Raw genomic sequence first — 24,574 nt, 5'->3', positions numbered from 1 at the left:
CACCCCCACGGCCCAGGTGGTGGGGAGAGTCAGGCAGGGCCAGACGGATGGACCCTGACCCCCACGTTCAGGGCCCATTGTCCCCCAGAGCGAATTGGGGCAGCTCCTGCCCGTGAACCCCTCGGCCCTGGCCCTGCTGCGGGTTAGCTCTGGTCCCAGACCCCTGCATAGGTCCCAGTCCCGTGCCCCCTGGGGCATGATGGGAAATATGGCCTGGGGTTCGCCCCCCACCTGCACCCCAGCGATGGCAGTGACCGGGGGCTGCAGCAACAGGCAGAGCAGCCTGCAATGGGGCAGGGGGGTCCCCAGTGTGGGATGACTCTGCCCCCAGCCCCACAACCTCCCGCTGGGCAGTAAGTGACACAGACACAGCGGTAAGGCCCAGAGCCTGCTCGCCATGGGAACGGGCCCTTTATTGAGAGGGGGCAGCTCCCCCCACATACACAGATGGACCCCATAGACCCCAGCGCCCCACACCCCAGCCCCACACTGCCCTTCCTATCCTGCTCCCTCCCATACGCCCCCCATGCCCTGACTCCAATGCCCCCCAGTCCTGCTCCTATTGGGGCCGGACCTCCCCCCCAGCTCCATACCAGCCCCTGCACCCTCGGCCCCTCCCAGCCCCTGAGGCACAGACCGGCGGGAGGCCAGCCGCCCCGGCCGGCTGGGGGCGGGGGCCCAGCGGGGCGGCTCAGGGCAGGCGGCAGAAGTAGTCGTGGGCGGGGAACGCGGCGGCTCCAGCCAGCGAGATGCCCAGGGTGTCGGCCACACAGCCCACGCCCATGGCGAACTCCCGCTCCTCCGGCGGGCTCTGCGGGGGGGGGGGACACAGGATTAATGGCAGCGCAGCCCTGCCCCCTTTCGCCCGCTCCCTCTCCTGTAGGCCCCCCTCCCCTCTACCCTCCTTCCCCCTTCCTCCCTCCCCTCTACCCTTCTTCCCCTCCCCACAACCCCTCCCTCTACCCTCCTTCCCCCTCCGTCTACCCTCCTTCCCTCCTCCCCAAACACCCCTCCCCATACCCTCCTTCCCCTGGCACACAGCCCCGCCCCCGTGGTGCTATGCAGTACCCGTCCCCCCTGTCCCCCACAAACCCTCCCCCGGCCCCCGCCCCAGCCCACGTTGTCTTGGAGCTCCCGTGTTATGTTAATACCCTCCCTCCCATCTTCCATTGGGATCTCACCTGGCGCCCCATTAAACTGCTGCCCCGGGTGCCCGTGTCCTGGCACCCCAGTGCCCTCCCGGCCTGGTCCCCCCCTGCCCTCTGGTGTCCCCCCAACACCTTTCTGGACTGGTGTCCCCCTCCGGGTGCTCTGTTACTTCCCGTCCCCCCCAGTGTCCCCCCCGGCTGCTGTTACTTCCCGTCCCCCCCAGTGTCCCCCGGCTGCTGTTACTTCCGTCCCCCAGTGTTCCCCGGCTGCTGTTACTTCCCTTCCCCCAGTGTCCCCCGGCTGCTGTTACTTCCCGTCCCCCAGTGTCCCCCAGCTGCTGTTACTTCCCCCAATGTCCCCCGGCTGCTGTTACTTCCCGTCCCCCAGTGTCCCCCTCCGGGTGCTCTGTTACTTCCCTTCCCCCAGTGTCCCCAGCTGCTGTTACTTCCCGTCCCCCAGTGTCCCCCGGCTGCTGTTACTTCCTTCCCCAGTGTCCCCCGGCTGCTGTTACTTCCCTACCCCCCAGCGCCCCGTGCTCACCTCCAGGCTGATGTTGTGGAAGGTGTTCACGTAGCCGGCACCCCCCAGCAGCCCCTCGTACAGGACCAGGGCAAAGACCAGGTAGATGCTGGGCAGGAACATAAAGTACACGGCGGCCAGGAGGAACACCATGTTCAGGCACTGCAAGGGGCAGGGAAGGGGGTTAGTGATCAGCGTAACGCGCCAGGCCCAGGGAATAGGGGCCGGGGGAAGGGGATCAGCGTAACGAGCCCGGGCCCCAGGGAATAGGGGCCGGGGGAAGGGGATCGGCGTAACGAGCCCGGGCCCCAGGGAATAGGGGCCGGGGGAAGGGGATCGGCGTAACACGCCAGGCCCAGGGAAAAGGGGCCAGGGGAAGGGGATTAACGTAACGCGCCAGGCCCAGGGAAAAGGGGCCAGGGGAAGGGGATTGACGTAACGCGGCCGGGCCCCAGGGAATAGGGGCCGGGGGAAGGGGATCGGCGTAACGCCCCGGGCCCCAGGGAATAGGGGCCGGGGGAAGGGGATCGGCGTAACGCCCCGGGCCCCAGGGAATAGGGGCCGGGGGAAGGGGATTGACGTAACGCGGCCGGGCCCCAGGGAATAGGGGGCGGGGGAAGGGGATTGGCGTAACATGCCCGGGCCCCAGGGAATAGGGGCCGCGGGAAGGGGATCGGCGTGACGCGCCCGGGCCCCAGGGAATAGGGGGCGGGGGAAGGGGATCGGCGTAACATGCCCGGGCCCCAGGGAATAGGGGCCACGGGAAGGGGATCGGCGTGACGCGCCCGGGCCCCAGGGAATAGGGGCCGCGGGAAGGGGATCGGCGTGACGCGCCCGGGCCCCAGGGAATAGGGGCCGCGGGAAGGGGATCGGCGTAACATGCCCGGGCCCCAGGGAATAGGGGCGCGGGGAAGGATCGGCGTGACGCGCCCGGGCCCCAGGGAAAAGGGGCCGCGGGAAGGGGATCGGTGTAACACGCCGGGCCCCAGGGAATAGGGGCCGGGGGAAGGGGATCAGAGTAACACACCAGGCCCCAGGGAATAGGGGCCGCGGGAAGGGGATCAGCGTGACGCACCCGGGCCCCAGGGAAAAGGGGCCACGGGAAGGGGATCGCTGTAACACGCCGGGCCCCAGGGAAAAGGGGCCAGGGGAAGGGGATCAGAGTAACACACCGGGCCCCAGGGAATAGGGGCCGGGGGAAGGGGATCGGCGTAACGGCCCGGGCCCCAGGGAAAAAGGGTGACTGGGGCCAGGGGAGGGGGAAGCAGCGAGTGACCGGGGGGGAGGTTTCAGGGAGCAGTGACCGGGGGACGGGGAGGTTTCGGGAGGGAGAGCAGCGAGTGACCGGGAGGTTTTGGGGAGGGGAAGCGAGTGAGCGGGGATGGGGCGGAGGTTTCGGGAGGGGAAAGCAGCAAGTGACCGGGCAGGGGTGGGGAGGTTGCAGGGAGGGAGCAGCAGTGACTGGGGAGGGGAGGTTTCGGGGAGCAGTGAGTGACTGGGGCCGGGGGGGAGCAGCGAGTGACCGGGGGGGAGGGTTTGGGGAGGGGGGAGCAGCGAGTGACTGGGGAGGGGGGAGCAGCGAGTGACCGGGGGGGAGGGTTTGGGGAGGGGGGAGCAGCGAGTCACTGGGAGGGGGAGCAGTGACCGGGAGGTTTTGGGGAGGGCAGCGAGTGACCGGGGAGGTTTCAGGGAGCAGCGAGTGACTGGGCCGGGGGGGGGGGAGGGAAGCGTGACACTACCCCCCCCCCCACTACGAGGTGATGAGTGCAGCTATAATGCATCTTGTCCCTGGGAGACGTCCCGGGAGCAGATCTGCTGACTGTGATTCTCTCCTGGGGGCGGCGGGGCCGTCGGTGTAGCTGGAGGGGGAATGTCAACTCCATTTCCCGTGGGCTCAGGGGGCGACACCCCCAGCCGGCGCTCAGGGCCCTTCGACGGACAATGGACCTGGAAGAGTTTTGCCCCCCTGGGAACGTCTCAGCCACGCGGGGAGGGGCTGGGAGCCTTTAGGGGATAAGATTAAAATTCCGACCGATCCGGGCAAACAGGAGAAATGGCCTGAAGTGAAGAGGATGAAATTCCCTCAGGACAAATGCAAAGTGCTGCACTCAGGCAGGACTGGTCAGTGGCGCACACACACTGGCAATGACCCCCGAGGAAGGGGAGCTGCAAAGGGCTCGGGGGGTCACAGTGGATCACAAGCTAAACAGGAGTCACCAGTGTGACGCTGCTGCGACAAAAGCGACCAGCGTCCTGGGCTGTATCAGCAGGAGTGTTGTGAGCCAGGCACGAGAAGTGATTCTGCAGCTCTGCTCCGGCCTCAGCTGGAGGGTTGTGTCCAGTTCGGGGCGCCACATGGCAGGAAGGATGTGGACAAATTGGAGAAAGTCCAGGGGAGAGCAACACAACTGCCGAAAGGGCTGGAACCCGTGAGGTGTGAGGGGAGACTGACAGCCCTGGGTTTGTGCAGCGTGGAGAAGAGGAGACCCAGGGGCCAGGAGAACAGGTTTCTGTCCAAGGTTGTTACAAGGAGGAGGGAGAAGAATTGTTCTCAGCCTCTGAGGACAGGGCAAGGAGCCAGGGGCTGAACTTGCAGCCAGGGCGGCTTAGGAAAAACGTCCGACGGGTCAGGGGGGTTCAGCGCTGGGATCTCGGTCACTGGGGATGTTTAGGAGCCGGTTGGACAAACCCCTGCCGGGGACGGGCTAGAAAACCCTGTGTCCTGCCCCGAGCGCCGGGGCCGGGACTAGACGCCTCGCGAGGCCCCTTCCAGGCCTGTGATCCTCGGAGCAATGGCTGCTGGGACGCAGCAGGACGTGGGACAGACCCCGTGACACTGAACTCCACGTTGGTCCGTCTCTTTCCACCCACTGGGCTGGGGGCTCAGCTTGCACCACGGGGCTCCAGCCGCATGGAGAAGCTGGGGGGGGAGGGCATCGTCTCTCGGCCTCACTCCCCCCACGAGAACTCCTGGAAACGCCTGAGGAACAAGGACTGAACGGGGGCCGTGCTGGCCCCGGGCTACAGGGATTTCCAGCCGGGTGGGCGGCTCGTCTCCTCAGCCAGGGTGAGAACCGGCTCGTTCCGATCCCGTCTGCCCAGTGGGTTCGGCTTTGCTCTGTTCGCTGCCCCTGAGCATCGCTTGCGAGCTGTCTCCTGCAGTCCATGAACTCGGGTCGGTTTCCCAGCGAGGTTTGAGTGGCGGCTCTGGGAAGCGACTCTCACTGGGCGACCCCGTGCGGTGTGGGACGGGCTAGGCCTGGGTTACACTCCGGGGGGCCGGGAAACCGGCCCCGGGCTCCTGGCTGTCCCGGAGCCGCTCAGGTGAAGCACCCAGTTGGGCGTGTGGCGCCCCCTGCTGTCGAGTTGGGGGATAACAGCCCAGACTGCACCCTGCGGGTGACAACCCGTCATGGAAGGGGCTGGGAGCTGGGGGCGAGGGCAGAGGTTGCGGGGAAAGGGGGGGAAACGGGGGAGCCCAGGGAAGAGCTGGCGGCAGGCGGAGGGCAGAGGGGGGCTGGGGCAGGCACGGGGCAGGGCAGAGGGGGCAGAGTGGGCTGGCGGCAGGGCAGAGGGGGCTGGGGGCAGGCACGGGGCAGAGGGGCTGGGAGGGAATGGGGGCAGGGCAGGGGCTGGGGGCAGGCACGGAGCAGAGGGGAGAGTGGGCTGGCAGCTGGTGGAGGCAGAGTGGGCTGGGGGCAGGGCAGAGGGGGCTGGGGGCAGGCACGGGGCAGAGGGGAGAGTGGGCTGGCAGCTGGTGGAGGGCAGAGTGGGCTGGCGGCAGGGCAGAGGGGCTGGGGGCAGGCACGGGACAGAGGGGGCTGGGAGGAGAATGGGGGCAGGGCAGGGGGCTGGGGGCAGGCACGGGGCAGAGGGGCTGGGAGGAGGGAATGGGGGCAGGGCAGAGGGGGCTGGGGGGCAGGCACGGGGCAGAGGGGGCTGGGAGGGAATGGTGGCAGGGCAGGGGAGAGTGGACTGGGGCAGGGCAGGGGAGAGTGGGCTGGGGGCAGGCACGGGGCAGAGGGGAGAGTGGGCTGGCAGCTGGTGGAGGCAGAGTGGGCTGGGGGCAGGGCAGAGGGGGCTGGGGGCAGGCACGGGGCAGAGGGGAGAGTGGGCTGGCAGCTGGTGGAGGGCAGAGTGGCCTGGGGCAGGGCAGAGGGGGCTGGGGCAGGCACAGGACAGAGGGGCTGGGAGGGGAGAATGGGGGCAGGGCAGGGGCTGGGGCAGGCACGGGGCAGAGGGGCTGGGAGGGGAATGGGGGCAGGGCAGAGGAGCTGGGGCAGGCACGGGGCAGAGGGGCTGGGAGGGGGAATGGGGCAGGGCAGGGGAGAGTGGACTGGGGGCAGGGCAGGGGAGAGTGGGCTGGGGGCAGGCACGGGGCAGAGGGGAGAGTGGGCTGGCAGCTGGTGGAGGGCAGAGTGGGCTGGGGGCAGGGCAGAGGGGGCTGGGGGCAGGCACGGGGCTGGGGGCAGGCATGGGGCAGAGGGGGCTGGGAGGGGGCTGGGGGCAGGGCAGAGGGGACTGGGGCAGGGCAGGGGAGAGTGGGCTGGCGGCAGGGCAGAGGGGGCTGGGGCAGGCACGGGGCTGGGGGCTGGGAGGGCTGGGAGCAGGCATGGGGCAGAGGGGACTGGGGGCAGGGCAGGGGAGAGTGGGCTGGCGGCAGGGCAGAGGGGCTGGGGCAGGCACGGGGGCTGGGGGCAGGCACGGGGCAGAGAGGGGGCTGGCGGCAGGGCAGAGGGGCCTGGGGGGCAGACAAACCTGCAGCAGGGCAAGGACCCAGATGTGGCGGATCCGGACGCAGCGCAGGGACGACCGGGATACAAACACCCCGGCCTGGTAGAGCATCTGGTACCTGCACTGGAGGGGGAGGGTCAGTACTGGGGGGCCCAGGAGTCTCTCCCAGGGATCCTGGTGACCCCGATCCTCCCCACCCCACGGGACTCAACCCGGAGCCCAGGAACCCCCCTCCGTGGGCAGGGGTGTCCAGGCCCCTGGGGAGCTTGCGGCAGGATGGGGGGGTCCCGGGGGGGTCTCACCAGCGATATTGCTGAGCGTGCGTCAGAGCCGAGTCCCGGAAGTACAGCAGCTCAAACTGGGGGGAAACGGGGGGGGGGGGGTGTTAGTGATATAGATACGACCCACCCAACACACACCAGCAACCCTCCCCTCTGCCCTGGCCCCTTGCCCCCAGCACCCCTCGCCCAGCCAGGCACCTCGCCCTGCCCCTGGGACGAAGTGGGAATGTTCTTAATGTTTCCTCTGAATACTGTGCGGGTGCCTCAGTTTCCCCTTTGCATTTCCTAAGTCTCCAGTGCGCATCAATGGCCGACACTCTGTGTCCTGGCAACTAATGACCTGAGCCCTTCCCCCTGCCAGGGGATGCTAAAGGTGAACAAAGAGGTCAGGAGACCCCCTGGCCCGGGGAAGGAGCTGAGCAGAGGAGGGGCTGGAGGGGGTGTCAGTCTGGGGCTGGCTGGGGATGAGGAGTGAAGTGCAGACGGGGGGGTCTGGCTCACTGCCCCCCAGAATGGACCCGGCCGAGGGGTCCGGTTCTCTGTACCTACAAGCTCTGTGTTAGACCCTGTTCCTGTCATCGAATAAACCTCTGTGTCCCCGGCTGGCTGAGAGTCACGTCTGACTGCGCAGTGGGGGGGCAGGACCCTGTGGCCCCCCCAGGACCCCGCCTGGGCGGACTCGCTGGGGGAAGCGCACGGAGGGGCAGAGGAGGCTGAATGCTCCAAGGAGAGACCCAGGAGGTGAAGCCGTGGGAGCTTCTTGCCCTGCAGACAGGCTGCTCCGAGGGGGAGGAGGCTCCCCAGAGTCCTGCCTGGCTTGGTGGGGAGCAGCTCCAGAGCATCGCCCGGGGACCCTGTGACACACCCCAAGCCCCACATGTCAGCACACAACTCCCCACAGACCCCACTGCCAGCTCCCCTTGCCCCACAGCCTCCCAGTGTCCTGCCCAGCACCCCCAAAGCAACCCCATGTTTCACCCTGCACCCCATGGTCACCACTTTTACATGGGTATAATATATTTTGTACAAAGGATGCCTCGTAAGGTATCATTTGGAAACTCATAATATGCTGAACATCATTGTCCCGTTGAAACGTGTGCACCCACATTGTATGTGGTGCTGAGATCTTGCTCTAGGATTGATACCCGGAACGACAGCGTATTTCAGTAACCCCATTCAGACAAAGGTGCGTGGCACAAAAACTAGGTGTTAAAAGTCCATCACTACTGGGATGAAATGGGATTTTTCAGAGTCTTTCACATGATTAGTGTGTGTTTCCCCCAATGTGCGGCATTATTAATGGGAGGAGGGTGCTGTTTTGGCAGAAGAATCCAGAGATCCAGGTGGGGTCTGGGCCCAGATAATGGGCTGGCGATTAGCCCACCCTGGCCCTCTGCGGGAAGCCGGCTGGTTAGACCAAAGAGCGAGTTTGGAGGAGACCAGACTGAGGCGGGCCAGGGGGTGGGGGCGGCTGGACTGGGGAGCGGGGGGGGGACTCTGCAGGGGGCACTGGAGTCACTCAGACGGACTTTGCTGTGACGTGTCCATTCGTCCCAGGCCCCCCTCGGCGGTTCCCCCCAGCTGAGAGCACGGCACTCTGCAGAGGTGGGGGGCAGGACTCCCCTTGGGGGCACACGTTGGAAGGGGCCAGGGCCAGGCCCAGTTAATGCCCCCAGCTGAGAGCACGGCACTCTCCAGAGGTGGGGGGCAGGACTCCCCTTGGGGGCGCACGTTGGAAGGGGCCAGGGCCAGGCCCAGTTAATGCCCCCAGCTGAGCACGGCCTCTGCAGAGGTGGGGCAGGACTCCTTGGGGCGCACGTTGGAAGGGGCACGGCCCGGCCCCGTTAATGCCCCCAGCTGAGAGCACGGCACTCTGCAGAGGTGGGGGGCAGGACTCCCCTTGGGGGCGCACGTTGGAAGGGGCCAGGGCCAGGCCGAGTTAATGCCCCCAGCTGAGAGCACGGCACTCTCCAGAGGTGGGGGGCAGGACTCCCCTTGGGGGCGCACGTTGGAAGGGGCCAGGGCCAGGCCGAGTTAATGCCCCCAGCTGAGAGCACGGCACTCTGCAGAGGTGGGGGCAGGACTCCCTTGGGCGCACGCTGGAAGGGCCAGGGCCAGGCCGAGTTAATGCCCCAGCTGAGAGCACGGCACACTCCAGAGGTGGGGGGCAGGACTCCCCTTGGGGGCGCACGTTGGAAGGGGCCAGGGCCAGGCCGAGTTAATGCCCCCAGCTGAGAGCACGGCACTCTGCAGAGGTGGGGGGCAGGACTCCCCTTGGGGGCGCACGCTGGAAGGGGCCAGGGCCAGGCCGAGTTAATGCCCCCAGCTGAGAGCACGGCACTCTCCAGAGGTGGGGGGCAGGACTCCCCTTGGGGCGCACGTTGGAAGGGGCCAGGGCCAGGCCGAGTTAATGCCCCCAGCTGAGAGCACGGCACTCTCCAGAGGTGGGGGGCAGGACTCCCCTTGGGGGCGCACGTTGGAAGGGGCCAGGGCCAGGCCGAGTTAATGCCCCCAGCCTGCCCTGCCCTGCCCCGGGGGGACCCTTCAGGGCTGGCTAGGAAGGTCTGGGAATGAGCCGAGCTGGGCCATGCAGCCGCACTGGGAGCCGGAGCGGGAGCAGGAGCAGGGCAGGGGGTCGCTCAGGGCTTGGGATGGCAGCAAACAAGGCCTGTCTAGCGCTGGAGCTGGGAGTCAAGGCGCAAAGCAGGAGGATGGACATTTCGCAGGACACTGGAGCGCAGGAGTGTGCCTGGCCGGGGGGCCCTTTGCCGGCTGTGCTGCCCTGGGGCTGAGCTGCTCCTGGATCAATCCCCTGGGCGAATGGCCAGGCCGGCTGGGAGCAGGAGAGTGAGGCCGATTGTTCCCTCAGCCCCAAAGGCGGCTGGAAATGTATAAACCCTGGGCCACGATCCTGCTTCATCTCCGAGCTGCTCTGGGTTCCGCGAGGGGGAAACCTTCAGCCACAAGGCCTGAGACCCCCAGTCACTGGCTGGAGCCCCCTGAACACGGACACGGGGCTGGGACCTCGGGAGTGTTTCTAAAAGGACTTTGGGTAACTACAAGCTGCTCTCTGCTGTGTCTGGGCCTCAGGAACTGAATTCACGTCTGGCTGTAGATTGAGCTTTGAACCAACTCGCTCCCTTTTCTCTCCTGATACATTTTAGCTGAGTTAATAGGAACTGGCTGTAGCGGGTATTTGGGGTCAGTTATCACTGGAGCTGGGCGTGCGGCTGATCCTCTGGGGCTGGACGAACCTTTTCTTTCTATGGTGAGAGCAGATTTCAGGAACCAGCAGCATCTCTGCCGTGTGCGTCTGGCCGGAGGCCTGGGCTGGGCACGGGACGGGAGCTGCGGGGTTTGGATTCGGAGGAACCAGGGAGGTAACAGAGGCTGTTTGGGGCTGGCTGGTAAATCTCAGTGTTGGAAGATCCACCAGCGTCTGGGGTTTGTCTGGCCTGGTCTGTTTGCAGCTCACCCTGACTGCGTGACCCCAGCTGGCTCCCCTGGGCAGCACCGTCACAGGGGGGCAGGGCTCCCCCCGGGGGCGCACGTCTCCCCCCAGCGTTGGGGCCGAGGGGACTCGCTGCGGGAGGCAGGGGGGCTGTAGGCTCCAAGGTGCTGGGAAAGGCCAGGGGTTACCCCAGCGAGGGAGTGACACTGAAGGGGACCCCCCAGGGCCCGTTACAGAACCTCAGAGAGCCCCAGCCCCAGGACCCTGCCCCAGCGCAGACCCCCCAGCACAGACCCCCCAGGGCAGGCCAGGGAGGGGCACAGGGATCCCCCAGAACCTCAGAGAGCCCCAGCACCCGGGGCAGAGCGTCGGGGGGGCAAGGACGTGACGCCCACGGGCGACTGAACGGAGCCAGAGGCCGGGTGCTGGAGGTTGCACGGCTCGGCGAGGGGTGCAGGGACCCCTAAGATCCTCAGAGAGCCCCGGCCCCGGGACCCTGCCCCAGAGGCCAGGTGCTGGGGGTCGCACGGCTCGGCGAGAGGTGCAGGGGCCCCCCAGAACCTCAGAGAGCCCCGGCCCCGGGACCCTGCCCCAGAGGCCAGGTGCTGGGGGTCGCACGGCTTGGCGGGCCAGGGAGGGGCGCAGGGACCCCCCAGAACCTCAGAGGGCCCCGGCCCCTGCCCCCTGCCCCAGCACAGAGCCCCCCAGGGCAGAGGCTCGGCAGGCCGGGGAGGGGCGCAGGGACCCCCCAGAACCTCAGAGGGCCCCGGGACCCTGCCCCAGCACAGACCCCCCCAGGGCAGAGGCTCGGCAGGCCGGGGAGGGGCGCAGGGGCCCCCCAGAACCTCAGAGAGCCCCGGCCCCCTGCCCCAGCACAGACCCCCCCCAGGGCAGAGGCTCGGCAGGCCGGGGAGGGGCGCAGGGACCCCCCGCACTCACCAGGCCCTGGTTGATGAAATACTCCGCGAAGTAGACGAGCGCCAGGGGCAGCAGGTATTTCAGGAGACCCTGCAGGGAGAGGAGGTGAGAGGCAGGACGGGGGGCTCCCCCATTCCCCACCCCGGTCGCTGGGAGAGCTGCGAGGGCCCCGCCCGGATGCCTGGGTCCCATTCCCCGCCCCCGTGTCTGGGAGAGCTACGGGGGGCCCCGCCCGGACACCTGGGTCCCATTCCCCGCCCCGGTCGCTGGGAGAGCTACGGGGGGCCGCGCCCGGACGCCTGGGTCCCATTCCCCGCCCCCGTGTCTGGGAGAGCTACGGGGGGCCCCGCCCGGACACCTGGGTCCCATTCCCCGCCCCCGTGTCTGGGAGAGCTACGGGGGGCCCCGCCCGGACACCTGGATCCCATTCCCCACCCCGGTCGCTGGGAGAGCTACGGGGGGCCGCGCCCGGACGCCTGGGTCCCATTCCCCACCCTGGTCGCTGGGAGAGCTGCGAGGGCCCCGCCCGGATGCCTGGGTCCCATTCCCCGCCCCGGTCGCTGGGAGAGCTACGGGGGGCCCTGCCCGGACACCTGGGTCCCATTCCCCACCCCGGTCGTTGGGAGAGCTGCGAGGGCCCCGCCCGGATGCCTGGGTCCCATTCCCCGCCCCGGTCGCTGGGAGAGCTACGGGGGGCCCTGCCCGGACACCTGGGTCCCATTCCCCACCCCGGTCGCTGGGAGAGCTATGGGGGGCCACACCCGGACGCCTGGGTCCCATTCCCCACCCCGGTCGCTGGGAGAGCTGCAGGGGGCCCCACCCGGACGCCTGGGTCCCATTCCCCGCCCCAGTGTCTGGGAGAGCGGCAGGGTCCCCACCCGGATGCCTGGGTCCCATTCCCCACTCAGAATAAAGCAGCCGCTGCTTCCTTCAGTCCGGTTCTCCCAGTTCCACATCTCCCCCCACCAGACCAGTGGAGAGAGACCAAGCGCCAGGACGCCTGGGTTCCGGGACTGCCCCCACCCCCCTCCCCCATCCTACCTTCACAATTCGCCCCTTGGCCTGCAGCGTCAGCTCTGCGCCCCCGCCACCTAGGGGGGACAGACGTCAGCTGGGCCCACGGCCCCCTCCACTGTCTCCCCCCAGCCCCCCCACTGCTCCCCACACAGTCCAAGCCCCCTGTGCCCCCACCCACCCACTGACCCCTCTCCCTTACCCTGCTTGGCCGGGGCCCCCGCCAGGAGGGGCTGGCGGGCGGTGGGCAGGGGGTCGTGCAGCACAGCGGAGTCACCCCAGCGCCACTGCGGCACCGCGGGGGGGGGCACCAGCAGCAAGTAATAGCTGGGGGCACACAAAGGGGGGTAAGATACCGGGGGCGCTCCCAAAGCCTCCCGGCCCCTCCTCCTCCCGCCCACGGCCCCTCACCTGAGCAGCATGGCCAGAGGCAGGCTCAGCATGAGCAGCAGCGTGTGACGGGGGCTGAGGCCGGCCTGGGTCAGCCCCAGGTACGACAGCGCCCCCAGCAGGCCGGCGCCCCCCGTGCCCGACGACCACCACGACACCACCTCGCTGGGGGGAGAAACGCGGGGTGAGAGCCCAGCCCCTCGCTTGCGCCCTGCCCCGCGCATCCCCCCGGCCCCTCGCATCCCCCCAGCTCCCCCGGCCCCCCGTGCCCCCGGTGTCCCCCGGCTCCCACGCCCCTGCACCCCCCCGTGCCCGACGCCCAGCTCGACACCACCTCGCTGGGGGGAGAAACGCGGGGTGAGCGCCCAGCCCCTCGCAGCCCCCGGCCCCCCGCATCCCCGGCTCCCGTGCCCCCAGTGCCCCCGGCTCCACGCCCCTGCACCCCCCCATGCCCGACGCCCAGCTCGACACCATCTCCCTGGGGGGGGAAACGCGGGGTGAGAGCCCAGCCCCTCGCAGAGCCCCCTGTGCCTCCCCCGTGCCCCCCCGGCTCCCGGTACCTGGGGTAGAAAGCCGTGAGCGCCAGGAAGCTGATCTCCCCCAGCCCCGACGAGACGCTGGCCAGGACCACCCCTGGGGGGGACACAGAGCACTTACCCACAATGCACCTGTCTGTCCACCCCTGCAGCACTTACCCACAATGCACCTGTCTGTACCCCTCACAGCGCTTACCCACAATGCACCTGTCTGTCCACCCCTGCAGCACAGAGCTTACCCACAATGCACCTGTCTGTACCCCTCACAGCACTTACCCACAATGCACCTGCCCGTCCTCCCCCGCAGCACAGCCCTTACCCACAATGCACCTGTCTGTCCACCCCTGCAGCACAGAGCTTACGCACAATGCACCTGTCTGTACCCCTCACAGCACTTACCCACAATGCACCTGTCTGTACCCCTCACAGCGCTTACCCACAATGCACCTGCCCGTCCTCCCCCGCAGCACAGCCCTTACCCACAATGCACCTGTCTGTCCACCCCTGCAGCACAGAGCTTACCCACAATGCACCTGTCTGTACCCCTCACAGCGCTTACCCACAATGCACCTGCCCGTCCTCCCCCGCAGCACAGCCCTTACCCACAATGCACCTGTCTGTCCACCCCTGCAGCACAGAGCTTACCCACAATGCACCTGTCTGTACCCCTCACAGCGCTTACCCACAATGCACCTGTCTGTCCACCCCTGCAGCACAGAGCTTACCCACAATGCACCTGTCTGTACCCCTCACAGCGCTTACCCACAATGCACCTGTCTGTACCCCTCACAGCGCTTACCCACAATGCACCTGTCTGTACCCCTCACAGCGCTTACCCACAATGCACCTGTCTGTACCCCTCACAGCACTTACCCACAATGCACCTGTCTGTACCCCTCACAGCACTTACCCACAATGCACCTGTCTGTACCCCTCACAGCGCTTACCCACAATGCACCTGCCCGTCCTCCCCCGCAGCACAGCCCTTACCCACAATGCACCTGCCCGGCCTCCCCCGCAGCACAGCCCTTACCCACAATGCACCTGCCCGGCCTCCCCCGCAGCACAGCCCTTACCCACAATGCACCTGTCCGGCCTCCCCCGCAGCACAGCGCTTACCCACAATGCACCTGTCCCTTGCCCTAAGGCTCAGTTCTTGCCCACAATGCCCTGTGCCCCCGGTACCCAGCCCCCCACGGCACTTACCCACGATGCTCGTGCCCACGGTGGTGGAGAAGGCGACCAGCAGGAAACTGCCCCAGGCACAAAGGATGCAGAGTCCCACCCGCGGGCTGGGGGAGAGACGGGGTCAGCACGGGTCACCCATAGCCCCTCATGGCCCCCCACCAGCCACCCGCGGGCTGGGGGAGAGACAGGCCGCACGGGTCACCCATAGCCCCTCATGGCCCCCCACAGCCACCCGCGGGCTGGGGGAGAGACGGGGTCAGCACGGGTCACCCATAGCCCCTCATGGCCCCCCACCAGCCCCCCACAGCCACCCGCGGGCTGGGGGAGAGACGGGGTCAGCACGGGTCACCCATAGCCCCTCATGGCCCCCCACAGCCACCCGCGGGCTGGGGGAGAGACGGGGTCAGCACGGGTCACCCATAGCCCCTCATGGCCCCCCACCAGCCCCCGCGGGCTGGGGAGACGGGTCAGCACGGGTCACCATAGCCCCTCATGGCCCCCACAGCCACCCGCGGGCTGGGAGAGGCAGGTCAGCACGGGTCACCCATAGCCCCTCATTGCCCCCCACCAGCCACCCGCGGGCTGGGGGAGAGACGGGGTCAGCACGGGTCACCCATAGCCCCTCATGGCCCCCCACCAGCCCCCCACAGCCACCCGCGGGCTGGGGGAGAGACGGGGTCAGCACGGGTCACCCATAGCCCCTCATGGCCCCCCACAGCCACCCGCGGGCTGGGGGAGAGACGGGGTCAGCACGGGTCACCCATAGCCCCTCATGGCCCCCCACCAGCCACCCGCGGGCTGGGGGAGAGACGGGGTCAGCACGGGTCACCCATAGCCCCTCATGGCCCCCCACAGCCACCCGCGGGCTGGGGGAGAGACGGGGTCAGCACGGGTCACCCATAGCCCCTCATGGCCCCCCACCAGCCACCCGCGGGCTGGGGGAGAGACGGGGTCAGCACGGGTCACCCATAGCCCCTCATGGCCCCCCACCAGCCACCTGCGGGCTGGGGGAGAGACGGGGTCAGCACGGGTCACCCATAGCCCCTCATGGCCCCCCACAGCCACCCGCGGGCTGGGGGAGAGACGGGGTCAGCACGGGTCACCCATAGCCCCTCATGGCCCCCCACCAGCCACCCGCGGGCTGGGGGAGAGACGGGGTCAGCACGGGTCACCCATAGCCCCTCATGGCCCCCCACCAGCCCCCCACAGCCACCCGCGGGCTGGGGGAGAGCCGGGTCAGCACGGGTCACCCATAGCCCCTCAGGGCCCCCCCCAGCCACCCGCGGGCTGGGGGAGAGACGGGGTCAGCACGGGTCACCCATAGCCCCTCATGGCCCCCCACAGCCACCCGCGGGCTGGGGAGAGCAGGTCAGCACGGGTCACCCATAGCCCCTCATGGCCCCCACAGCCACCCGCGGGCTGGGAGAGGCGGGTCAGCACGGGTCACCCATAGCCCCTCATGGCCCCCCACAGCCACCCGCGGGCTGGGGGAGAGACGGGGTCAGCACGGGTCACCCATAGCCCCTCATGGCCCCCCACAGTCCCCCCACAGCCACCCGCGCTCAGGGAGAGACGGGGTCAGCACGGGTCACCCATAGCCCCTCATGGCCCCCCACCAGCCCCCCACGGCCACCCGCGCTCAGGGAGAGACGGGGTCAGCATGGGTCACCCACAGCCCCCCCGGGCTGGGGGCGACAGGAGGGTCCACGTGGGGAACCAGCCCCCCCCCCCCACACAGACACTCACCCATAGGGCACGCGGTGGATGTAGAAGGGGGCGCTGAATTTGATGAGCAGGGTGGGCAGGATGTCAGCCAAGAGCACAGCCTGGGGGGGGGGACAATTATGGAGGGGAGGTTGGAGACAAGGCCAGCCCCGCCCCCTCCCCAGGCCCCACCCCACAGCACTTACCCCGGTGGAGATGGGGTTGCAGTCATAGCGGGACGTGTTGGACGAGTTCCTGCTGGGGGGTGTCGCCGGGGGAGTCTGGGGGCAGGAGACATGGTTACAGGGGCAGACGCTGCAGATCCACACACCCCCCCCCGCGCGCACGGTGACCCGGGAGTCCGGCCCTGCACCCCTCTTCCTGGGACTCCCAGTGACTCTCAGCCAGCCAGTAACACAGAAGCTTTATTGGACACAGGAAGGCAGGATACAGCAGAGCTTGTGGGCACAGCCAGGACCCCTCAGTCTGGTCCTTCTGGGGGTGCAGGGAGCTTAGATCCCAGCTTGGGATTCCCTGCACTGCACCCCCCAGCCCCAAACCAAAACTGACCCAACCCTCTCCACTCGCTCCCTCCCCCTGCCTGGCTCAGGTTACAGGCTCAGGTCCTGTCCCTCACCTAAAATCCTCCCCGGCTTTCCCATCCCCCACACAGACAGCCCCTGCTCCATCACACCTCTCCCCCCTCCGAGACTGAACTGAGCGGGGTCACTCTGCCCAGTGACCCGGGGAAGTTCGGGGCCCCCTCTCCGGGACAGCACGTCCGCTATCATATTGGCACTTCCCTTCACATGGACCACGTCCATGTCATAGTCCTGCAGGAGCAGGCTCCACCTCAGGAGCTTGGCGTTGGCTCCTTTCATCTGGTGCAGCCAGGTCAGGGGAGAGTGGTCGGTGCACACGGTGAAGTGGCGCCCAAAGAGATAGGGCTCCAGTTTCTTCAGGGCCCACCCCATGGCCAGGCATTCCTTCTCGATGGCCGCGTAGCTCTGCTCCCGGGGTAGCAACTTCTTGCTCAGGTACACGATGGGGTGTCTCTCCCCCTTTTCATCCTCCTGCATCAACACCGCCCCCAGGCCCGTGTCTGAGGCGTCGGTGAACACCATAAAGGGCTTGTCAAAGTTTGGGTTTGCCAGAACTGGGCCTTTGAGCAGAGCCTCCTTCAGCACCTGGAGAGCCTGCTGGCACCGCTCGGTCCAGACCACCTTGTCTGGCTTCCCCTTCTTGCATAGCCCGGTGATGGGGGCGGCTATGGCGCTAAAGTGGGGCACGAACCTCCGATAGTACCCCGCCATCCCGATAAAAGCCTGGACCTGCTTTTTGGTCTGGGGAGTGGGCCAGTCTCTGATCACCTCCACCTTGGCTGGTTCCGGCTTTAGGCAGCCGCTCCCCACCCGATGGCCCAGGTAATATACTTCAGCCATCCCCACCTTGCACATCCCCACCTTGCACTTCTCAGCCTTTACGGTCAGTCCAGCCTCCCGGAGTCGGTCCAGCACTCGTCTAACCTGGGACACATGGTCCTCCCAGGTCAGGCTGAAGACGCAGATGTTGTCAATATACGCCACAGCAAAACTCTCCATCCCCCTCAGTAGCTGATCCACCAGGCGCTGGAAGGTGGCCGGCACTCCCTTGAGGCCGAAGGGCAGGGTCCCAGGGGGATGCTAAAGGCCGATTTCAGCCTAGCATCTGCCTCCAGCGGCACTTGCCAGTAGCCCTTGGTAAGATCCATGGTGGTGAGGTACCGAGCGCCTCCCAGCTTGTCTAGGAGCTCGTCAGGCCTGGGCATGGGGTAGGCATCGGATACAGTGATGGCATTGAGCTTTCGATAGTCCACACAGAACCGGATCGACCCTCCTTCTTGGGGACCAGCGCCACTGGGGAGGCCCAGGGGCTGGCGGACGGCTGGATCACCCCCAAGGCCAGCATGTCCCTGACCTCTCTTTCTAGGTCCTGGGCAGTTTTCCCGGTGACCCGAAAAGGGGAGCATCTTATAGGGGGATGTGACCCGGTCTCCACCCGGTGGACAGTCAAATTAGTGCGTCCAGGCTGGTTGGAAAACAACTGTCGGTACAGATGCAGCACCCCTCTGATCTCAGCATGCTGAGCCGGGGTCAGCTGATCTGAGAGGGGAATCGCCTCCAGGGGGGAACCAGCCTTTGTCCCTGGGAATAAATCCACTAAAGGGTCATCCCCCGGCTCCTCCCAGTGCCCACACACGGCCAACACCATATTCCCTCGGTCATAATATGGCTTCATCATATTCACATGGTACACCCGGCAGTGGTGCGCCCGGTTCGACAGCTCCACCACATAGTTTACCTCATTTAGTTGCTTGACAACCTTGAAGGGCCCTTCCCAGGCGGCCTGGAGTTTGTTTTTCCTCACGGGGATGAGAACCATCACTTGGTCCCCGGTGGCGAAGGCGCGGGCCCGCGCCGTGCGGTCGTACCAGACCTTCTGCTTCCTCTGGGCTCGGGCCAGATTCTCCCTGGCCAGGCCCATGAGCTCGGTAAGTCTTTCCCGGAAGGTCAGGACATACTCCACCACCGACTCTCCATCGGGAGCGGCCTTCCCCTCCCATTCGTCTCTCAGCAGGTCCAGGGGCCCCCTTACCCGCCTTCCATATAACAGTTCGAAAGGCGAAAACCCAGTAGACTCCTGGGGTACCTCCCGGTACGCAAACAGCAGGTGAGGTAAGTACTTGTCCCAGTCCTGTGGGTGCTGGAGCATGAATGTTTTTAGCATCATCTTTAGCGTCCCGTTGAACCTCTCCACCAGCCCGTTGGTCTGGGGGTGATACGCTGAGGCCCAGCTGGGTCGGACCCCACATTTCTCCCACAGGGACTGGAGTAGCTTCGACATGAAGTTGGACCCCTGGTCCGTTAAGACTTCCTGGGGGAACCCCACCCGGCTGAAAATGGTCAGCAGCGCATCCGCCACGGTGTCTGCTTCGGTAGAGGACAAGGCCACCGCCTCGGGGTATCAAGTGGCGAAATCTACCACCACCAGGATGTATTTCTTCCCTGACCGGGTCTCCTTGCTGAGAGGTCCCACCATGTCCATGGCCACCTTCTGGAAAGGCTCCTCTATGATGGGCAAAGGCCTCAGAGCTGCTTTCCCCTTGTCCCGGGCCTTCCCCACCCGCTGGCAGGGGTCACAGGATTGGCAGTGCTGCCGGACATGGGTAAAGACCCCAGGCCAGTAAAAGTTCTGTAGCAGCCTCTGCCTGGTGCGCCGGATTCCCTGGTGCCCTGCGAGGGGGATGTCATGGGCCAGGCACAGGAGCTTGTGGCGAAACTTCTGGGGAACCACCAGCTGCCTCCTAATCCCCCATGACTCCACCTCCCCGGGGGGAGCCCATTCTCGGTACAGGAACCCCTTCTCCCACAGGAACCTCTCCTTGCAACCTCTCCTCATGGTCTGTGCTGCATTGAGGTCAGCCCGGTCCCTGGGCTTCTGCAAGGAGGGATCCTTCTGCACCTCGGCCTGGAACTCAGCAGCTGGGGCAGGGATGGGGCCCTGCTCTCTCTCACCGGCTGGGTCTGAGGCCGCAGCCTCTCTGAGCCCTGTCCCTGGGCGTTCCCTCCCCACCAGGTCAGGGTCCGGTGCCTCGGGCAGAGTACCTTCCCCGTTGTCGGAGCGCAGGGCACCCGGGGCGTTGCTTGGCCAGTCATTGAGGTCCCCCCCCATTAACACCTCCATGGGCAAAACTGAGAGAGCTGGAGGATCATGAGAAACAGAGGGAACATGAGGACAGACAAAGAGAACATGACCGGGAGGAGAGAGACCGACAGCGTCATCGTGAGCTGGCCCTGGCGAGGCAGGGGGGCAGCAGGCCCCCGGCTGCGGTGAGTGAGGGGGGGCCCAGGACTGCGCGGAGCTTTGATAAGTCCATCCTGGCCCCGCGCAAGGAGCGGGAGGACATGGGTGACTTCCTGGGTGCCTTTGAGACGGCCTGCGAGCTGCACCAGGTGGATCCTGCGGACAGGCTCCGGGTTCTCACCCCCTCACTGGACCCCAAAGCCGTGGCATTGTACAGCCAGCTGGGAGAGGAGGAGAAAGGGAACTACGACCCATTCTGCGCGAGTTTGGGCTGACCCCTGAGATGTGCCGGGAGAGGTTCCAGAGTCAGGATAAAACCCCTGAGGTCTCCTATCTGCAACTGGCCGTCCGCATGGAGGGATACGCCAGCAAGTGGGCCGATGGGGCCCAGACGCCGGGGATGTGATTAAACTGCTGGTGCTGGAGCAGCTGTATGAGCGGTGCCCACCCGATCTGAGGCTGTCCCCACTGCTGAGCTCTCCTTTGCACGGCTGTTTGCACAAGGATCCGCTCACCAGCGCTCGTAGGTGTTCGGCAAGGGGGTGTCTCTGTGCTATCTACCCCGCCCCCGCCCCGCCGCCAGCTTGGACCCACCTGGGTGGTCCCGTTGATGTCCAGTGCCCCCTGGTGGCTCAGGATGTCATGGGCCGCGCTCAGCATCACCACGTAGGCAAAGTTATTGCAGAGGCCGAGCAGCCTGCGGGGGAAGGGGAGGGGAGGGGAGGGGAGGGGGTTAGAAGAGGGCAGAGGCCCCCAGGGGAGCGTGGAGGGGCTGAGGGTGGCCCGGGCAGGCCAGGGGCGGCGGCGTGGAGAGGGCGTGAGGTGTGGAGCGTGCTCATGCCAGGTGGCGAGCATGCCCGGGAGGGGGGGCGCGTGCACCTGGCAGTGAGTGTGCAACGCACGGCGGGGGTAGAGATGTCCACTGGAGCAAGCGGGCCATGGGCATCCAGCGTGAGAGGCGGGCAGGGCGGTGAGGAAAGGCCCCGGGACAGGGACGGGCCAAGGGAATGTGCGTGCGAGGGCCCTCGTGCAAGGCCACTCACCAGAAACCGGCTAAGTTCCTCCAGCAGGTGGCGCTGGCAGGAGGTGGCGCTGGTGGCTCCTCATCTGCAGAGGGAGAGGGGGAGCGTCAAGGGGGCAGAACTGGGGCTTGTGGGGGGGTTGTGACGAAGTGGGCCTGGTCCACTGGGGGCTGGGGACAGATCCTCAGTATCTAGCAGCAAGAGGCCATGCAGCAAATGCCTGACACTGTCTCCTAGCAACGGATGGCCGGGCCCCTCCCTGCAAAGGTGCCTCTCTAGGTGTTGGAGCCAAAGGGGTCAGGTGACCTCCTGGCCCGGGAGAGAAGCTGAGCAGAGAGGAGGGGCTGGAGGGGGTTGGGCAGACGGGACTTGGCTGGGGAAGCGAGGGGAGGCAGGGAGAGAGGGCTCTGATCCCCGATGGGGGGGGGGGCTGTGAGGCCCCCAAGAGGGACCTAACGGGGGGATCCTGTTATCTGTGCCTGCAAGACCTGTGCTGGCCTGTGTTCCTGTCGGCTAAATAAACCTTCTGCTTTCCTGGCTGGCTGAGAATCGCAGGGAGCCTGGGGGTGCAGGGCCTGACTCCCCCACACTCTGTGACAGGGGTGACAAAGTGCAATTTTCCCCTTGTTTTGTTGTAAGTGAGCCTTAATGTTCTGCGTGACTCCTGTGCGTGCCTCAGTTTCCCCTCTGTTACACTGCTGTGTCTCGGGGGTGGGGCAGGGGTGTTGGTGCGGCAGTGACGCGAGGGCCGGCTGCCGATGGCCGACACACACTCTGTGGCCTGGCGGGGAAGCTGCGGGTCAGGGGCCGTCTGAGGTGGCCCAGTGTCACGGAGTGTGGGGGAGTCGGGGCCCTGCACCCCCCTTCCTGCGATTCCCCGGGACTCTCAGCCAGCCAGGAAAGCAGAAGGTTTATTCAGACGCCAGGAACACAGTCCCAGGCAGGACTTGCAGGCACAGACAACAGGATCCTCCCCAGTTAGGCCCATCTTGGGGTCCCAGGACCCCACAGCCCCCTTGGGGGGTCAGAGCCCTGTCTGTGCTTCCCTCCATTCCCCAGCCAGCTCCTGAAACTCCTCTCACTCCCCAGCGTCTCCTCCCCCAGCCTTTGTTCAGCTCCCCCGGCGGAGGGGTCACCTGGCCTCTCCCCCCTCCTGGGGTCTCAGGTTACCTGCCCAGGTCCCCTCCCTCTGGCCAGTCTCCCCTCCCCCAATGCTGCTCGTCCTCCCAGGCCAACACCCCCAGCACTCACAGCCCCCAGTAGGAACAGGCCCAGCTCCTCAGCCCAGGAAAGAGCCAAAGGGGGGGGGAGGCAGGACAGGGGCGTGTCGGAGGCGCTGGGGGGAGTCCAGGGCACCAGGCTCGGGGTCCCCCCGAGATGGGCTTGGCTGAAAGTCCCGGATGTCTGTGCTAACGACCCGCCCGGGTCCCACGCCGGCTGGGGGTCCCGGCTGGCTGCGGAGTGGGGGGCCCCAGGGGCCCGGCCAGGGGCCCTCGCTGCGGGGAGCTCACGGGGTGATCGGGGGCCTGGACGCGCCGAGGTCGCACCCAGGAGACCCCTGCCCTGGACAGCGAGTCCTGCGGGGAGTCGCACTGCCCCCGAGTCCTGGCTGGGACCCCGGGACGCCCCCCTCCCCCCTGCCCAGCACCGGGGCTGGGACCCCTCCCCCTGCCCGGGGACCCCGGCTGGGACCCCGGGACGCCCCCCTCCTCCGCACCGGGGCTGGGACTCCCAGGAGGTGGCAGACCCGGGGTCTGGGATCGCGGGGGAACCCGGGGTTCAGGGGACCTGGGTCGGGGGCTCGCGGAGGTGGACCAGGGGGCTCATGGGGGGACCTGGGTTCGGGGACCTGGGTCGTGGGGCCTGGAGGGGACGCGGGGGCTCGCAGGGGACCTGGGTCAGGGGCCTGCGGGGGACCCGGGGTTCTGGGGCTCATGGGGACCTGGGTTCGGGGGCTCGGGGACCAGGGGTCTGGGGCTCGGGGGACCTGGGTCTGGGGCCTGCGGGGGACCAGGGGTCAGGGGGCTCGCGGGGACCCGGGGTCTGGGGCTCGGGGGACTCACCCTCCGAGTCGGACAGACGCTGCCAACCCTCCGGCTCCATGGCGGCGGCGGCGGCGGGGGGGGGTCCCGGCTCGGGGCCGCCCGATACACCAGCGATGGGGTGAGCCGGGGGGCGACGCCTTCCCCCCAGGCAGCCTGACGCCCCCGCCCGGAGCCGGCTCACGGGACGCCCGGGCAGCCACGTGACCGCACTTCCCGTTTCCCCGGTGTCCCACTCTGACCCGCCCCTCCCCCTTTGGGGCCGCCCCCTCGCCCCGGCTCTAGGGGTGGGGCTGGAGGGATGGGGGGAGCGCAAACTGGGGTTTGCCAGGAGTCAAGATGGCCGCCCGGTGACTTCGCCGAGACCTGAACGGCCGGGATTGCCAGGACCCATCATGGCGGCCCGCCAGCGTCACCCCCAGCGTGTGCACGGCCGGGATTGCCAGGACCCATCATGGCGGCCCGCCAGCGTCACCCCTAGCGTGTGCACGGCCGGGATTGCCAGGACCCATCATGGCGGCCCGCCAGCGTCACCTCCAGCGTGTGCACGGCCGGGATTGCCAGGACCCATCATGGCGGCCCGCCAGCGTCACCCCCAGCGTGTGCACGGCCGAGATTGCCAGGACCCATCATGGCGGCCTGCCAGCGTCACTCCGCTTCGCGTGAACGGCCGGGATTGCCAGGACCCATCATGGCGGCCCGCCAGCGTCACCCCCAGCGTGTGCACGGCCGGGATTGCCAGTAGCGGCAGTGGCTCCCCTCCCCCCACACGCGGCCAGCAGTTGCCATGACTACCGTACAGCCCAGTAGCGGGGGGGAGGGGCGGGCCGTACAGCCCAGTACGGACCAGGCGGCCCTAGAGGCAGGGCCGGCTTTAGGCCGATTCGCCCGATTCCTGGGAATCGGGCCCCGCGCCTTTGGCGCCTTTTTAATTTTTTTTTTTACTTACTCCGGCTGCCGTCTCCCTGCTCCGGGTCTTCTGTGGCCCCGCTCCCCTGACCAAAGCGCAGGCGGGAGTGCGGCTGCCCCACGGCCCCGCGGCCCCACAGCCCCGGCTGGAGCTCCGGCCGGAGTGCGGCTGCCCACGGCCCCACGGCCCCACGGCCCCGGCTGGAGCTCCGGCCGCAGTGCGGCTGCCCCACGGCCCCGCGGCCCCGGCTGGAGCTCCGGCCGCAGTGCGGCAAGCCCTACCCTGCAGCCCCGCTCTCCCAGTTGGTGCCCTGGGGTAGCAGGGGGCTCCGGGGGCTATTTAAAGGGCTGGGGCTCCAGCTGCCTCTGCCACCCCAGGCCTTTAAATAGCCGCCAGAGCCCTGACACCCCCATGCATTCATCAGGGCTCCCGTGGCTATTTAAAAGGTCTGAGGCGGGGTAGAAGCAGGGGAGCCCCGGGCCCTTTAAATAGCCCCCAGAGCCCTGGGATAGAGGGGGTCTTGGGGGCTATTTAAAGGGCCAGGGCTCCAGCTGCCTCTGCTGCAGCCAGCCTGCACCCTGTGCCCACAGCCAGCCCCTGCCAAACCCCCTGCCCTGTCTCCAGCCAACCCCTGCCACACACCCCTGTGGCCCTGCCCAAAGCCAGCCAGCCCTACCCCCCCCCCGCCCGCACCCAGCCCTGCACCCCCTGCCCTGTCTCCAGCCAACCCCTGCCACACACCCCTGTGGCCCTGCCCAAAGCCGGCCAGCCCTTCACACACCCCTGCCCGCACCCAGCCCTGCACCCCCTGCCCTGTCTCCAGCCAACCCCTGCTGCACCCCCCTGCCTGAAGCCAGCCAGTCCCACACTCCT

At 67.4% G+C, this 24,574-nt stretch overlaps 1 protein-coding gene across 2 annotated transcripts; it reads right to left on the bottom strand.

Annotated features, from left to right (window-relative positions):
• Positions 1-668: 668 nt before the first annotated feature.
• Positions 669-23,187, bottom strand: CLN3 (CLN3 lysosomal/endosomal transmembrane protein, battenin). Of its 2 annotated transcripts, none has more exons than XM_039538330.1 (15): positions 22,813-23,187; positions 20,771-20,834; positions 20,322-20,424; positions 16,091-16,165; positions 15,927-16,006; positions 14,199-14,284; positions 13,017-13,089; positions 12,478-12,621; positions 12,269-12,393; positions 12,094-12,128; positions 11,074-11,142; positions 6,705-6,760; positions 6,427-6,520; positions 1,690-1,830; positions 669-811 (listed from the first exon to the last, which is right to left on the bottom strand). In XM_039538330.1, exons 1-15 carry the CDS (start codon positions 22,850-22,852, stop codon positions 692-694), a joined length of 1,305 nt encoding a protein of 434 aa, XP_039394264.1. In that variant the 5' UTR covers positions 22,853-23,187; the 3' UTR covers positions 669-691. The 2 variants fall into 2 exon arrangements, with proteins under 2 accessions (XP_039394264.1, XP_039394263.1); XM_039538329.1 differs by having other exon boundaries at positions 12,094-12,143; positions 22,813-23,186.
• Between the last annotated feature and the right edge of the window lie 1,387 nt (positions 23,188-24,574).

Source organism: Mauremys reevesii, linkage group 4 (assembly GCF_016161935.1).
Source record: "Mauremys reevesii isolate NIE-2019 linkage group 4, ASM1616193v1, whole genome shotgun sequence".
Taxonomy (NCBI): Eukaryota; Metazoa; Chordata; order Testudines; family Geoemydidae; genus Mauremys; species Mauremys reevesii.
This window is presented reverse-complemented; position numbering and strand designations above follow the sequence as displayed.